At 37.5% G+C, this 17,813-nt stretch overlaps 1 protein-coding gene across 9 annotated transcripts in view; it reads left to right on the top strand.

The window, feature by feature from the left end:
- The window catches only part of PTPRM (protein tyrosine phosphatase receptor type M), a 522,696-nt gene that overhangs the window by 353,832 nt on the left and 151,051 nt on the right, over nucleotides 1–17,813 (top strand). For 5 of the 9 annotated variants that reach the window (XM_068397300.1, XM_068397306.1, XM_068397305.1 and 2 more), the window contains one exon: nucleotides 1,893–2,025. In XM_068397300.1, coding sequence (XP_068253401.1) covers nucleotides 1,893–2,025 — 133 coding nt within the window. Of the gene's footprint in view, nucleotides 1–1,892; nucleotides 2,026–9,081; nucleotides 9,112–17,813 lie in introns of all 9 variants that reach the window. The other 4 variants (XM_068397302.1, XM_068397299.1, XM_068397298.1 and 1 more) reach the window with 1 other exon arrangement.

The raw sequence follows: 17,813 nt of genomic DNA, 5'->3' as shown, positions 1-17,813 counted from the left end.
AAGGAACCAGTCTTAGAAATTACATCTGAAAAGATATTGCTTGCTGTTGACTTTACATTATTCCTTGCTTGGGTTTTAGATTTAAAAGAGGACTGTGAAGTCCTTATCATGTCTTGCCATTTGCATCATACTTGATTCACTGCTCCCTGTTTGCCAAGTTCAACTAACAGCTACCTTTTGCACAAAGATACTCTAGATGTCTTCTAAATAGCTGCTACACTTTTGAGTGCCGTGCAGATCACAACAATGTAGAATTTAACAAAATGATTTATATATGACACAAGGAAAATAAAAATAGAACTGTTTATAAGAGAATTTTATGCATCTGCTTTGAAGAAAATACAGAGCCAGATTCTGTTACCTTTACTCATATGGAGTAAGAATTTTAATTTGGAATTGCAGTGTATTGCTATCGAACTAATAATCTGGTGGGGCTGGGCACAGAGATAGGCAGCAGATCATCTTCTCTGACTTAGCACTCAACAAAGTACCATGGCCAGAATTTTCCAAAGAATGTGGTTCTGGCAGTTAGCTCTAGATATATTTTGATTAAACATTAACATCTTTTCTGGCAGCAATATGAATTGCCAGCTTTTCCTGGCATTCCTGGTGGTAAGGAGCTTTGAAAGCCAAAAGTGTAACTGTGAGAGCTCAAAAGCACTCACCATCTTAGACTGTGCTGGTTACAACTGAGAAGCAGCATTGGAAATGTTTTCATTGTACTTTTCAGAAAATATTTTTGAATATAAATTCATCACCAATTTGATTTCTTTCCAAAAAAAAAAAGGAAGTGAAGAAATGCATAAAATATAATTGGTGCTTCCAAAATCCTCTGTGAAACCCAGACAGTGATATAAGAATGTGGTCTTAAAATATTACACTTCACTTAGGCTTTACTCTTCCTTCTCCCTTTCCAAAAAAAGCTATAGCAGGGAAGTGATCCATAAATCCCTGTGTCCACCTTGTGGCATGGTGCCTCCAATGATGAATACTGTCACGTTTTGATTAAAAAAAAAAAAAATGGAAGTCCATAAAAAAAAATAAAATCAGTTTAGTGAATTTAATGTTGCTTCCTTAACATTTTTCATCCTGAACTCATTTAGTAGAGGAAATGGATATTTCATCAGACATGGATTTGACGTTCCATCACATTATACAGTAAACAGTACAAACGATATTTTTTTTAAATGGAGAAGCTGGAAGAGCTAAGACAGTAGCTGCTGTAAGGCACTTGTTATCTCATTTAAACAGATATTAAATGTGGGTGCCAGTGGTGTGATCATCAGCTGCTTCCCACTTTGTGAATAAATTGCTTAGAAGGAGTCTTTTTGCCTACCAGATGTGACCTAGATTTAGATTTCCAAAGGCAAAAAAAAAAAAAGTCTATTGTGTAAAAAACAATTGCGGGTAAAATGCATGGTAAATGAGCTTATCTCACTTTTCCAGGTGTTTAAGCTAATATGTTATGGAATTACAGCTTCATTTATGAAAAATAATTGAGGAAAATGTTCCAGCAAATCAAATTTGGATAAAGGCTTAGGACAGTTATTGTGTTGTTAGCAAGTTTCTAAATGGCTGAAAGAAAAGGGAGCCAGCACAGATAATAAAAATATAGAAATTTGTGAATCTGCCAACAGGCTCTTATAAAAGGGTCAGGGCTGGCTGTGGTATCCCACCTGTGTCGTTGTCTAGCAAAATGTCATGGAACAATACGAAGAATTGTATTCCTGTCAATGCATATGAAAGCAGGATTTTTTCTTAAAAGATCAAGCATTGATATCTGTTGGCCCTGGATAAGACTAATGACATTGGTAGGTTAAATGTATAAACAACAAAAGCATAGCATCCTTATTCTTCTTTTCTCTCCTCTTTTCCTTTTACTGATTCCATAGGGGCTGCCACTCGAAAACCGGACCCAGAGCCTGAGAAGCAGACCGACCATACTGTTAAAATTGCTGGAGTCATCGCAGGCATCTTGCTGTTCGTCATTATATTTCTGGGGGTCGTCCTGGTAATGAAGAAAAGGTGAGAAATTAGTAGATGTTTTCTATGTACATATTCATACCACGGCATCTCCTACAGCAGTTCTCAGTTTGATTTTGGCAAGAGTATCAAGCCACCTTCGTGCCCTTTGCCACAGAGTTTAGGAAGTACTGCTCCCTCCCACCCCCAAAGCTTTGCTGGGTTTTTATAAAACTACAATATCTTTTTCATCCCACAGCATTTTCTATGAATTAATGGTTGTGGCTTTGTTACAGAAGAAAAACAACTCGAGGTTAATGATTCTAGCACTTTACGCATTAGTACTGCATGATGGACTCTAATAATTATAGAACAGTATCTCTGTCCTGAAAGTGTGAGTCTCCACTCTATTCAACAGATCGGATGAAAATTAGATGTAGTTTCATTCTTGAATGTAAAAGAAATCCTCAGTCAAACAGAAACTAGAGCTAAGGTAATTTGTGCTAAGAATAGGGTCTGTATTGTTCTGCATGAACTTTATTCCCTGAAAACAAATGAAAATGTTACAATGGTGCTGAATGTTTCCAAATGCCGGTTCAACACACACACACACATTGAGATTGTTTTGCTTTCAATATAATTTGAAAACTGCTACAACATTAGAAGTGCAAGGCTTTTAAACCTGTCTCCCTTTCTTAATACTGTAAAAGGGAAAATAATAAATGGAAAAATATCTCATAGCTAGGGAAGTGGCATGGGTAAGAAAAAATCCATCTGATGATAGAAGCGTAGTCTAGACGGGGAGAAATTCATTAGCAATGAATCAAGGTTTTAGGTTGTATCCTGAGCCATGTGAGGTTTGCAGTTGTAGAGGTGGGGTTGGGAATGTGTGAGAGCTGTACAGAGGACTGAGTCACGAATTCTCCTTCCATGTCTGCCATAGTCTTATTACTGTCCCATAACCCCTCACCTCCTTGCCACTCACCCTGTATTGTCCCATTTCTCGGCCTGATTTTGCTCATCCCAACTCTATGTGATTTAATTGTAGGTTAAATAGTTTGGCAGGTCTGAGATAGTCCAAACCCCTGAGCTGCCTGAAATTCTTCCAGAATTTGAACAGTGGAGGTGCACAGCTAAGGAGGCAGCTGCCTGACAGTGCCTCAGGGCAGGCAACAGAAGTGACTGCTTTTCACTCTCCTTGATGACAGAAGCGGGGCCATGAATTAGAAGGGCTGAATGCAGAGAAAGGTGAGCTGTGGCCAGGGCTGAGGGCTAGGTCACGACAAGAGGTAGGTAAAGCAGACAAAAGCTGCCATACAGAAGAGATTGAGACCTAAGCCCTAGGGTAAGTCTGGCTGGGGTGATGAAATTGCCCCAGTAAGCAAATCTGCTCAAAAAAAGTACAGTGTAGCAGAGCTAAAATCTGTTCTGACTTTGTAGTACTTTTTTCTTCCCACTTCTGATTTCTTGCATCATTCATACCTTCAATTTTAACAGTTGAACTCCCAAACTCCTCCCTAGGGCCAGACACAGCACTTGGCATGCAGGGAGGAAGGCTTCTCGCATTGTCTGGCCCATCCTTCTTCACACAATTCCTGAGTGGCATTCATCACTCTTTCTCCTCCAGTTCTGAGCCTTTCCTTAAGCATTTGCGCCAAAGGTGGAATATATTCACCCAGGGAGACGAGTTCTTCTTAATCTTGAAGGGAGAGCATTGCAAAATGATCCAAATAGTTTCAAAGTAAATAAGGTGTCAGGGTCTCTGGCTAAATGGATTCTGTGCCAGGTCTTGCTTCATTCTCTAGGGAAAAGCTCTTTGATAATCTAATTGTTAGAGGCAGGAAGGCTCAAATCCTAAGTGTGTGCATGTTAATGCAGAAGAATACTTGATTCCTTCTGTCTACCACAGCACACTAATTATTATTCATAGTAATTCTGTTGTTAGAAGAAAAGTGCGTTATGTGAGCTTCTTTGGGGTTTGGAATAAATCTGCTTGTGACAGAAATGAAACTATTGAAAGTACAAGTCCAGGAACTCTGTTACCAAATACATGCAATTTCATTGTGTAGTACAGAAAGAATGATACCAATAACTTAAACATATCCCAGAATGATGCTGCAGCCTTGAACAAAACAAACTGTGAAATGAGTTGGAGTGAATATTAAAAAGTAAGAATGGTTCATCTGTGTAACAGGATGTGACTAAGCTTTGATGAGAGTTTCAGGAGGTAGGTATATTGTGTCCCAGACCCCTAAAGCAGGTGCTGTAGCATAGAAGGTTTTGAATACAATTACACTCATGACTTAAGCAAAAGATGAACCGTTTATTCAATAGATTGTTATTGGTGCATTAATTCACTATGCTGCTGAGAGCCCCTATGGTTTCACCTTGGTTCAGTTACTGTGTATACATTATGCATTTGAAGAAATGTATAAATCATTCTGCAAGCTTAGTATAACTGTAGTGTTTTTGCAGTTTTATGATACTTTAGGTGCTACTTTGTGAAACAATCTTGTCAAGCTAGCATGTTATTTGACTACTGATCTTGATCATTTTATCTCATTTACTTTATCAGGAGTTTTACTGGAGTAAAGATGTGATTGCAAAATAAAACAGCACCTTGTAATTCAGTGGCACCTTTCCCCTGAAAACCAGTTTCCTCTCTGCACCATTACATGCAGATTCTTTGGGCTACAATACTAGGTTTCACCGTGCTGAGTCTACGTGCTCTGAAACTTGTCTTCCTTGGAGTTGGCTACAGCAATATTCTATTCACACACCGCTATCCTAAGGCATATCCGAAGGCACATACTCTCTGGTATTCATTCTTTCATGGAAATGGATCCTTGCAGACTTGATCTCCAGATCTCACCAGTAGATTAAATTTACTCTGTCTCTGGGGCTTCACAGCGCTTATTTAACTTAATTTCAAACCATTTCTTTCCATTGTCAAGAGATTTGGAAAGCAGTTTCACTGTACATGATAATCATGTCTTTATCCAACATATTCCTTTAATAGCCACCTCAGTTCAGCCAGCAACCATTCTTTGCTTGGTTACTGCCAGACACCACAGATTTTTACAGATCAACCTCTGACTTTTAATTCAGTAGCCAAGCAGACAAGACTAACGCTCAAAGTAAAGTTTCCAGTTCAGCACAGACATGCTTTAGATGTAGTCACTGTCAAAGCAGTAGGTAGAGAAGTTTTGCAAATGTCAATATTCATTAGGCATCATTGTTAATTTCACTACATAATGGTCTTCTGAAGTAGTTGTAAACTGGGTCACAGAGAGATTAGGTTGCCTAATTATTCAGTGTATGGTATGGAGTCACTAGTGAGGGTAGAAACATCATGGACCCTAGAACATTTTCTGTGTGGACACTCACTCTTTGATTAAATAGTAAACCAGATCTGTATGCCTGTCACCTGGCTCAGGGGAGGACTTTTAGTGCTTTCCTGTTTTTCTCCCCATTTGGTTCCTCAGAGTTCTTTAACTGTTCTGTTCTATCTTTTCTTTATCCATTCAGCCGCATTCCTGCATAAAGATGTCGTGTAATGTGGACTAGCAACCTGCAAGCTATTCCTAATACCAATATGGTCATATCAATGAGAGGATTCTTCCCTGTGAAGTCAGAATAATGCCAGTAGGTTTTCCTCTCAGCTGTGCTCTGTATCTCTCACATAAGAGTTAACACAAAGTCAGTGGAAACCAATATATGTGTTGCCACAATATTGCTCCACAATAAAGTGGATTTTGAATCCGATTCTGAATATTAAATCTCAGGCAAGGCCCTTGATCTCTGCCAGTCTTTGATATACCTGCATAGGTCTTTATAAAAAAATTAAAAATAAAAAATACAGCAAGTAAGTTCACCTTTTGGTCAACTTAAAGTAGAGCAGTGAAAATGAGAGAACTGTTCCCACAACCTTTGGAAAAGCAATAGCAATTAAATCAAGACTTGGAAAAATCAGAACCTTACTGGTTTATTCTTTTCTCTTTTCCTTTTTTATTCTTTTATATATTATTTCAGCTAAGTTTGAAAATACGTGCAGAAGTTGAGAACTTAGATTTATTGGGCCAAGGTCTTTGGGGTAGCTGTTTCGTTCGGCGCTACCATCTTGCTGCTGGAGTGGGAGTACAATAAGGAAGTAGTTATTAAAATTTAATTACATTGGCTTCTGCTTCAGTTGTAGAATGGAGTTTTTCTGATCATTGCATTTCTCCATAAAAAGGTTCTTTTCTTTTCCCTATCTTTAGTGTCTGTTTTCAGCCATCTCCATGCCTGAGCCTTCCAGTAGTTTCTGATGTATGTAATTGTGGCATCTGTTTAACTCAGAGACCCGGTTCTTGGCAGTGGGTAAGGAAGGGTTTTGCACTCGGTGGAGCTGGGCTGGGAGTGCATTGGTCCCATTCCCTGACAGCAAATCAGGCTGTTCAGTTATACACCTTTGCCACCAATTTCAAGGAGTTAGGATAGGAATTGGAGATAATAGGGCTGAAGGAAAACTCCAGTCTTCTCCCAGTGCTACCCGTGAACCTTGTTTTTCTCTCTAGGCCTGCTACAAAAGAGAGACAATGAAAGAAATCACAGTGGTAAATAGACAGTTCCAGCAGTTTTTCCTTCTAGTGGGACAATCCTCCTGCGGCCAGCTGCATTGGTTTTGATACATTTTGTAGTGAGGCCTTATTCTACAAATGATATTTATGAAATTTATTTATGTCTTCAGTCCTGAAGGATATAAAAGTACTTTATATTATCACTATACACAGAAACAGTTTATTGACATAAAATAACCTCTCTAGTGGAAAATGACTGAAAAGCCATGCACAGAAGAAAATTTGGCCAAGGTTGTCCAAAATCTTTGGGTCTCTCTCTTTAACAGAAAAAGACTTTTCATACATAGAGAGAGAGTAAATTTGTATACATTATGTAGGAAGTAAAATGGAACTTGTCCATATTTCTTAAAAAAGCTAAATCTTTTCAATTATGAATGGTGCTTCTGCACGTGGCCTGAGGACTTGCAAGTCTAAAAATTTCTGTTTCTGTAGGTTTTTAATTTACTCTTTTTACCTGTTTTTTTCAGTGTCTGGTATTCTTCAGAGTCAGAAACCGCAGTGCTTTTCTTTCAAGGACTTTCATATGGAAAATCTCACAACTATAACAATATAAAAATAACTGGAGCTTGAGACTTGTAATTTTTCTCATCTTATACAGATTTTTAATGGGACATTTAAACAAATTAAAGCTCCTGGATTTTCAGCATTTTTTTCATAAGGAATAATTTATCTCTATAACATATTTGGCAGAATTCTGCATATAAGTACCAGCAGTTCTTCACTGATTAATTGTATTTATTGTTGTTTCTCAAATTATTATACATCTTTTAGAAGTATGAGAACATTTGTACTAATTACACTAAAACTCTGTCATGGCAACATATGGCAAGAAACAGGGTTGGCGGTGTCATGAGATTCTAAATGAAAGTGAGAGAATGAGTAATTCTGAAAAGAAGGGCAGGGGGAGATATAATTATGACTGAACCAGAAAAAAAAACCCTTGCTAATAGAGCAGGTAAGTTGATCTACTTTGATAGGACCTGATCCTGTGCTCCTTAGTGAAGGCAATGGGGTATGTGCTGGTAGAAGAAGCGTATAACTGTTTTGCAACTTTTCCCTTACTCTATGCTTAGATAACTTTTAAAACTCAACTTTAATACGTGTGCATTTTTGCAGGTGTGCCGCGTGATTAAATATTCAGTGTCTAGCCTCTTGTGTTTGAACAGTACTGTTTACACCAGAAAAATGGGAATAAAAACGGGGAGATATTTCTAACGGCATCGTCACACAAGGAAGATGAGAGAGAAAATTTGATGAAAGCCTAGTTTTCAAAGGGGTGCCTGAAGCGTGTAGCTAGAGGCAAGTTAACGTTAGTTATAGTCCTTTGCAAGGTCTGTTTACATGTTTCCTCTGTAGTCAAAAGGCCATATGCACGTGCTGTAAAAATTACAAATGCCTGCATGGTTCTTTTCAGTCTTTTATCTTACCAACATGTGAATGCTACTTGACATTATGCTCAGAGATGTCTTAAGATCTCCAGCCTCTTTTTAATTGCAGTCAATATATGGAATTAATTTAGGTTGGAACTTGCCCCTTTTGTAGAGTTACAGTCCTGCTTGTAGTGCGCTCTTAACTGAGGGAGGGAGAGATGTAAAGCAGAAGAGCGTAGCTGGAGGGCTTCTATACGTTGTGGTCATGCAGAGCATGTCTGGGTGGAGGATCTGGCTGTACAAGAAGTGATGCAGGAAAGACTGACTGAGTCTCTATTTCTCAAGATGGTGATGCTAGGTCTCCCACTTGTTCTTTGTGACATTCACGTGGGTAGAAATAAGAGGGATACAGGATCAGGTCTTATTTTTGACTCTGCCGTGTGGGGAAATACCACCAAAATAATTTTATCCTGCAGGGATAGCCTTTTTATTTGCATGGCAAGAAGATTTGTTCTTCAGAATTTAAATGGTTCTTTAAAAAGCTATTAAAAAAGCTGTGGCCATTGATTTTTCCCGTCTGGAAACAAGTTCTAGTCCTGTCAGTGGCAGAACTGATTTCTTTAAGTAAAGAAAGGGATATCCAAAGCTTCTACAGTACTGTGACAGGAAGAGAAGCTACTTAATACATGTTCTAAAATTCTGCATTGTTAAACTTCCTAACAACATGTTAGAAGTTCCATATCCTTATTCCTAATGCAGTGGAAGTGCAATCACAGGTGTTTTATCACTTTAATTGGGAGTGTTTGTGTGTGTAGTATATGCAGAAATCAGTAATACGTTAAATATCTAACATTACTTAGATAGTAAGTGTACTTTAAGGTGGTTTGATTTAACAGTTGGAGATGCATTATATATTGTATTGCTTAAAGTTTTATGGAGATTGGATATGTCATCTGTCTGTTCCAGACACGTTGCATGATATGCCCAGATATGCATTCTTGCTACCTTTCATTTATGTCACCAGTTCTGGTCTCAGTTTCATCTTGGTTTTTCATACATTAATATTTGGCTTTTCTTTCCTTCCATTTCATCTTTTCCACCACTGCCTAATCCTTCCACCATCATGGCAGAAGAAGCTATCACTCCTACACTTATTACCTGTAAGTAACTTCTTTGTCATCAGAGACACACTTTCTGCCATGTTGTTCCATGCATAAGTAGTGAATGCTAATATTGAAAGTTCCTGTATAAAAACAAACTTTGTAAAAGTTTTACCAAGATAAAAACAACATGGTCAATAATGTAATGAAATATTCAGCTTTAGAGCAGTTTCTTATGCCTCATACTGTGTGTTAGAGTCCTTTGAATATCGTTCTGTAACAAGTTTTCTTAGTTGAAAAGTAGTGGGTATAAATATCACTACCATGTCTATAAGACATTTTCGTGCCTAAGTATCTATTTTTAGAATTTCTTAGTGGTTTCTTTCTCATTTGTTCTGTTGAAAATATAGCATTGTTTAGACGTGTACAAGCATTTTCGTTTGCTGCTGTGTACATATTAGTACTTTTTCATGAATAATGTTCATGTATAAACGTCATGAGTTACCATTACTGGAGTGAATTTAAAAGGAGACAGCATTAAAAAATGAGGGCAAGACAAAGCATAACTTTCAGTAAGTAATAACTTTTCATTTTGATACAGTCCTTAGTAATACCATTATATGATTCGTTATTTACCCAAAGCCTTTGTTTCGTTCCCTGCTGTCAGCAGGTGATGGATGAGAAGGGTTCTTCTGTGAATTTAGCAAATCCCTTTCTGAGGCTATTCACCTTTTTTTGCTTTCCAGGTACAAGGAGTACATGATAGTTTTCGGATTAGCAAAATATTAGGGGTCTTGCTTAGTCGTGAAATGAGATGCGTTTAAGCTTGTTTAATCTTGCTGGCCAGCAGCAGAAATCAGCTGTCCAGTGTCTTCTTTAAAGCTCAGGTTTAAAAGTCATGGGAAACTAGGAGATATTTTTATGTAGTTACAGAAGATGGCATGTTACTTGCATGAGACAGACTGTAGTACTAGTTTTTGGGTACATATGGTAGTAGCATGCTCTTGAAAGGAACACATTTCAGTAATGTTTTTATTTAAAAACAATATTAAGTTTCTCATGTTCCTTTTTAGTTGCTCTTCAAACTTTTTAAATAAATATTTTTTCAATTAATATTTTGAAAAAGCATCATTCATTTTTAGAATTCATTGAAAAATTAGTAAATGTTTTCTAACTTGAAAACTTGGTAAGCAGGACCATGCTTCAAATGAATTAAAGCAACTAAAATTTAAACCTCTTAGCTGAAATTCCCTAAGACTTCTGAATATATTGAAACTGCTCATTTACTTGGTAATTCAAATTTCATATTACATTATTTGACACTTTACATATAGTGCAAATTTTTTAAACTGTTCTTTAAAGCACTGTATTAATACGAAGGTCAGAAAAAATTATCTCTTTCACAGATACAGTATTTCAAAATTGTTTCTATTCCCAAGATGAAAAGACCATATTTTCCATTAAATAGGCCTTAAAAAAAAATTCCATTTGGGACCATTTAAATGTTGTTTTTAAAAAGTCAAAAGAGTATAATATAGCAAGTCATATAGTTGTTGCCATAATAAGTAAATATATTTAAATTAATTTTTTAATATGATTCATGTCTCAAGGGTAAGACAAAAAACAAAATTGAAACAAATGGAACATTAAATGAAACACTGTTTCATTATTCAAATAAATTGGATTATATCTTTTTTTCTCCTTTTCCACTGACTATGGAAAATATGTGAATAGAAATGTTTCTGTAAGTTTTACAAACAGGTTTTGTCCCCAGTTTTGCAATCATAGAGACTGTTAATAGTGGATGGAATAGGGCTTCTCTTGATTATTTGGAATACTCTCACTTTCTCTTCAAGAAAAGACCTGTCTTTTTGGTAATGTGATACAAATTCAGTAGCTTTGTAGTTTGGGTACGTTCACTCTTCCAAAAGAAATCGCGTGATCTTGACCATGTATTGTTTTGCTCCCTGTCTGGCAAAAGAAGGGAAGTAAGAGCCCTGAAAGGAGCAGACAAGATCAGCCCCCAGCAGGTGGAAATACTTTGGACTAAATTCTCCACCTGCAATTTCACTGAAATTGGTGGAAATCTTAGATGAATGCAGAATTTATTCCAGTTTTATTTTTAGCTGAGGAAGTTGGTATGGATTATAAAATGGTCTGTTTTTCAAGAAACATAGTTTGAAGTACTCTGCCATTGCTAATTTACCGCTTCTATATTGAGTATCATATTCAGATTTACTGATTAGTCATTGTAAATGCAAGCTGTGACATCCAGGCGAGTATCTATGCACTGAAATAGTTACTATTGTCTTCTGTGCTGCTTTCCTTATGTGCTGTGGGCTCCTTTTCCCTAGTAGACTGCAATCTCTGCCACTTCGAGATCTATCCTAAATTAAAATTGAAAAAGAAAAAATTGGCAGATGCCTAGAGCTGCTGATGAATCATCAGAGGTGGACCTACAGCTGTGCATATCTGGCAGAGAATTGTTTCCATTCTATCTTGTGTTTACTAGTTAGCCAGTCAAAAGACGTTACAGAAAAGAAGTTGAGTACTGCAAGTGAGAATTATACTTCTTGTTAATGGGCTTAAGTGCCTCTGCCAGTGTCTTTCCTCCCACTCTTGCTTTCCTGAGAACTGGTGCATTTTTTACCTATCACCTCAGTCAGGCAGCAGATTTTTTTTTTTGTCTGGCTGTAGTTAGTCCTGTATGAGTTCTTTTGTTATTAAGATTAGAGAAAATTTAATAGTGCTCATGAACTCTGCAGAAGGTCTTTTGACTTTGCAGCCAATTCCGGGTAGGAAAAAAGAAGAATGGAGAAAATTACATTAGTGACACTTGTAACAACTGGTGTTCTCAGCATGACAGCCAGTGCTGGCATGACTCTGCTTTCTCCTGACACGTTTTCTGATGGGCAAAACCCTTGCGACATTGGCCAGAGAAGGAAAAGTACATTAGTAGTTTATGGCATAATTATGGTTAAATGAACTAGACAAGCCTGTTGTTCAGGTGACAACAAGCACCACTACTCTGACCCGATGGCCATTAACTTTTGTATTTGAGATGATTTTCATTTTGATAAAGATTCTGCCCTTGGAGATCATTACTCATTAGTCAGGAGCTAAGATAACTAGATTCATGCAAATTCGAGCACCAGACAAACAAAATGAGTGCTTGGACCATCTGAGTTTACTCAAGACACTGGCACCTGATAGAGAGTCTGGGGAATTCAATTTACCCCAGATTCTGCTGCAGATAGTTACAGATTGTAGCTGTTATAAGTTGCTTTCAAGAAAAGGCCTCATTACCTTGCTATGAGTAGGATGTATGCCCTATTAAAATAAAAAGCTGTGAAGGTAGCTTTTGATGTTGTCCGTCAGTTTGAACTTGATATCAAAATGGTATGTTATGATTATTATTGAAATTAAGTACTTATGCAACAATGATGCTGCACAGCAGTTAGGTGCATAACGTTATTCTATTTTTGTGCCTTTTCACAGGTCATTTCAGCTTGTGAAAGGTGAAGTAGGGAAATAGGAGACATTTATTGCCCAGTATTCTTAGAAAATAGTAATTGTGTTGAGATCTTAATAGTATGAAATCTGATACTGTCTGTCCCAGCACTAATCATCTAGTTAGGTGACTTAGGACAGACATGAATCACAGGTACCTCCTCTGTATGGAAATCTCAATCCAATCCAGCAGCCTAATACAATGTTGAAATATTACTAAAATGGACTGTATAGGACTAGAGGTCCTGTTGCCTCGTACTTTGTGTATGACTGAAAGAGGACAGAATTCCTCCTACAAGAAAATGAATTCTACAAACATTGAGCTTTTTCATACAAATGTGAACAAAAACAAATCCTCCTTTTCATGAGAATTTGATAGTTTGGGGCCCAATTGGCATACACTTTTCTTGTCTATCTGACTTGAGCTCAGGAGCCTGGGAGTCTGTTCTCAGTTTAGTTATCTCTGTGTCTCTTGCTTTGCTAGCAGATAGACAGTGCTGGCTTCTGGAGCTCTGTACAGAGACTTCATTTGTGGCTCATTTCCCCAATCCCATTGCGATTGACCTAGGACCTATGGCAGAAAGCACAAGGTTAGCAGATTTGCAAAATTACCCTAACAATCAGAGTCATAAAATTTCCAAAACATCGATGGTGTTGAAACTCTTAACAGTGGTTTCTGGATAATTCCAGGAAAAATGCAGTCATCATGTTTTAAACTTCTGTAGTAATTGGAAAATAGTGAGAGAGGTTAGAAACAGTCCTGTATTCTCAGCTGTAGCTGCCCCTGGAACAAAAATAGGTTCATTAGTTTGCATCTCGCAGGTGGAGGAGAGCACTGAACAGAAAAACATAAATGTGTTTGAACTGTTTGATGTGTTTTATCTGTTAGACTAAGCCTGTGATCTCTTCTGAATCTTTAAATATGCATAGTTACATAGACTTGTATCATAGAATCATGTAACCCAAAATAAACGTGGATTTCTGTAATTGTCTTGTAAGCTAGGCTTAAATGATTTGGGGATGTCACATGAATTTTGTTGCATCTGGCAAAGTCTAGAATGCCAACATGTTGAAATCTTTGGATAATATACAGTGCCCAAAATAGCAAGGAGGGTGTTTTACTAAATCGCCATCACTGAAAAATACATTAGTGGGCTATGTGCCATACGCTTTGAGTACAGAGGTACAATAAGTAGCTTTCATGCAGAGATACTAAGCAATCTCAGAATTAGAATTTTATTTTTAGCTCAAATACACCACATCATTTTTAAAAATCTGTCTGAAGTAATTATTTCTTATACTGATTCCTTGTATATTCTGACTCTTTTGGATCTGATTGTATTGCTTTATAGACAAGGCTTATGTTCCCGTTTCTCTGTAGAAAAAATTGTAAATAATCCCTAACAGTCAGACCACCAGTAAGTACATCCTTTTTTTTTAATTTTATTTTATTTTATTAGCTCTTTCTGAAGTTTGTGAGTGCCTCAGGGCAGCGGTCTGACTATATGAAATAGCTTTCTTGAGGCAAGTTATTTTTCCAATACCTACATGTAGGAAACCCATAGTAATTTCTGAAGTTACCCAGACTTTTCAAAACCACATTAGCCCAGATGTGCTGAGTGAGAAAACATAATCTGTAATGTGCTGCAAGTTTGGTTTTTTCAAGATAAACGGGTACTACAGAGAGAGTGAGGTGAAGTCTCAGAAGTGATGGATTGCTATGCTGGTCACATAATCACCTCAGTTACTGTCCTTGCTCCCTCAATGCCAAGCAGTAAATTTGCAGATGAGCTGGAGTTTGGAGATTTTTCTGTCCTTACAGGGGCAATTTCAGTTTTCACTGCTTGTTCTGTGAAGGTACCAGATGTTTAGTGTGGGAACCAGTGTAACTGTATGAAAAATAAACACTTATGCAGTCTAGAGATGTCTTGGTTCTTTCCATATTAATAAAAGCTTTGACTTCCTTTTCTAAACTAATATACAGGGATTTGAATCAAATGCTGAGTTTGCTTTTAGAAAATGTGGTTTCCATATTGTCTTGTAGGATAAGCCTGAAAACCTATCTTTATTACATGTAACAGCGAGACATAATACATACATTCAGGAGGGAAAGAGAGGATAGGGACAGGTATGTGTATTAAAGAAGTTACCTCTGTATTTGTGTATTTGTCTTGCTGTCCCAGATTGAGTGTTGTTCCATTAATGTTACCAGTTTACCAGGGTGGACTATCTTCCCTATAAAACTGTGAATTGAATATAATTCCTCAGCCTGTTGGCATTGTTTGTAGCTTCCTAAAAAATTTGGTTCCCAAATCATCATGCTTACTGTCAACAGTAGTCATTCTAGGTACTGAGATTTTGCCATTATCTACCATCACTGTTGGATTAGACTTTCAAAGAGGCTATAAGGTGAATCATTTTCATTCACTTTGTTTAAGAATTTTGCCTTAGGAAAAAGGTGCTATTCATGCGTTTTTTACTCTGAAATTGTATTTCTGTATGCATAGATACCTCAACACTGACTTCAGATTCCTTCATTTTAAATATCCAAATAGAAAGAATAGTTTTTCCTTATTTTAGTATTTATTGTACAAGAGGGGTAATTGAATTGGAAACTTACTTCCTCTAGACCCTAAACCTGCCATTACACTTTGTGTGACTGTAAATGTGTTAACAGTAAAGAAGCTATACTGCATATTAAGATCAAAACTCATTTCATAATTTACGTTCCTAAATGTCTGTATTTTTGCTAAAAGATTGAAGTGTTAGTTTTCAAAATGGCTTAGTGAAATATTGAACTGATTGACAGAAAATGTCTGCAAAAGGTGGGACTACGACGAATAAGGTGAATGTTGCATTGTATCTATCGTGGACTCAAGGAGGACAAGTAGCAGAAAAATGCTTAAAGAAAAATGGGTAGAAGAAATCATATGGTGAACCTAGCCTAAGACTTCTTTGCTTCAGTAAACCACAGGCTTAATCATTTCTGTGATACGGATAAGAACAACTGTAATGAGATGTTCATGTCTGTTGAGAGATGTCAGCACAGGGCACTGGGGTGTTGTAGTCATTAGTATTGCAGTAACTTCTATTGACTGATTATAGTTTTGTTTGAGCTTCTAATCTGTAATCTTTTCTCTGAACCTTGAATCCCATGGGAGATGCATTGGCTGAAGTACCTTTGTCGAGCCTATCTGCAGGGGTTATGGCTAGGTTAATGATATTCCACCTCAAAGTAGCATCTGTCAGTGTTCACTCTTAATTTCACAATGAAAATGTTCTAATCTTGGCTCCTTTTCCTTCTTCTTTTCATTTCCTTTCTTATCTACAGTATTCCTTGAGCTCCCTTGAAGTCTAGACTGCCAGATCCCTGGAGGGAAGAGCAGTGGCCATTTGCTTTCCGTAGTGTCTAGCCAACCAAAGCATCATTCATTTCCAAATTTTCTTTCTGTCATTTTTCTTGGTCATTGTTTTCCTGCAATGAATTACCTAACTGGCATGAGAGAATAGGGAAGCATACCTCAGTTGCTTTCTTCTGCCACTCTTGGTCACTCTGGCCCCCTCCCTCCATTTGTAAGAGTCTGTGCAAGGATTCTATCTGATCAGGGTCCTTCCTAATTTCAGGGCAACAGCCCACATGCAAAATGTAGCTAGAAAGATTGCATCAGCTGTGAAATTGAGCCTCACAAAAACTAGTCAAGCAAGGAAACAGAGGAATAGACTGTGCTGTGTGCTTACAAATCCAGCAAAGCCTGCCATTTCATCAGTCCCAGACACTCTGTTGCAAAAGAAAATCTTTTACAAGACTTATCACAGATATTAGAATCATGGCTCCATTTCATTTACAAGCGTGCAAGAAATGTTTTATTATTACTGCTATTATTATTATTATTAGACTGTAGCTTTTATTGTATGCTACAGAGAGAAATCTGTAGGACTGTCAGAAAAGTCTTGCATAATTCTGTTAGTTAGTTCCTGTGTCAGCCAGACAGCGGCAGTGATCCAAATAGAAAGAGGTAGTAGCTGGAGCAGAGCAGAGTTTTGTAGGGTTTGTGCCAGGAACGACCTGCTCCTGTGAGTACTGAGCTGGTGAACATAAAGAAGCAGATTTCTTTTTCTTTTTAGCAGCTGAAGCTCAGGACCACTTCTGCATTTGATCTGAGATCCCTTGGTGAGACGTTGAACCAAATGTAGGGGTATCTAAATTATACTCAGATCACCTGCAGAGAGAGTTAGCTTCTCTTCTTATTTCTCATTCCCTGATTCCTCTGATCATGAAGACACAAGTTAGAGCTACCAGAGGCATCTCTGGCTTGTCTGAAGGAAAGGTAAAGCAAAGCATTCGCTGACCTGTGCATTTCACAGTTGTACAGGAGTGACAGGATCAGCTGGTTTAGAGCAATTATGCCACTTTGCATCTCCTGTTGCAAAGTGATAGTGTGTTTTAATCCTGCGTGATGACGTCAGTAGCCAAAAGTAGGTCTTCCAGTATGGATTTGGCCAACATGTTCATATTGGGTATAATAATGCATGCATATTGGCTGCAGCAAGTAACGGTTTAGGTAGGCTAGATAGATTTTAGTTTGCTTAAAGATGTGTATTGGATTATCTTTAGGTATAATGGAATGTATTTTGCAGTTTATGGTCCTGTTTGGCAATTCTTCATGGAAGGGTCACTTCAAAGGGACTAGGTTCATGGCTTACAGTGTATTTGCAAAAGCAGATGAAATACTGAATGCTTTGTATTTACTGAGATTTTTAAGGTAAGATTGTCATGTTTATGATATATCGTAGAATAAGGCCCTGATCCTTAGCTGTAACATCCAGGTGTTACTGGCAGTAGAACTTTACTTTCTGCTTACCAAATAGGGAAGAGTCGTGTCTGCTTTTTAATATTCTCCAGATTAAGGTTTTGGAAAATATTTTAAACTAAGAAAAGAAGAGAAACACATAAGGATCTTAGTAAACTGTCAGAGATTACCTACTGTATGCTAAAGAAAAATAAATGAAAAGGAGAACAAGGTACACTGGTTGCATGTGGAGCCCTAATACAGGCTCCCAGCAAGAATAGGTTTATTTTTTTGCTGAATACGATACTGCATTTTCAGCTGCCTTTTGTTGGTACCCAAAGCACTGAAAACCTGTTTTGAGGCAGGAGTCCTGTGCATTCATGGAAGTGTCTTGTCCAGTTCACTGTCCCCAAAGGGTTTTGTCTAACTTATTTCTTAGGTCCTACTGTTGTTTTCTTCCTT

Source organism: Nyctibius grandis, chromosome 3, assembly GCF_013368605.1.
Source record: "Nyctibius grandis isolate bNycGra1 chromosome 3, bNycGra1.pri, whole genome shotgun sequence".
NCBI classification, from domain to species: Eukaryota; Metazoa; Chordata; class Aves; order Nyctibiiformes; family Nyctibiidae; genus Nyctibius; species Nyctibius grandis.
The sequence above is the reverse complement of the archived record's forward strand: the minus strand, read 5'-3'. Positions and strand labels throughout refer to the sequence as shown.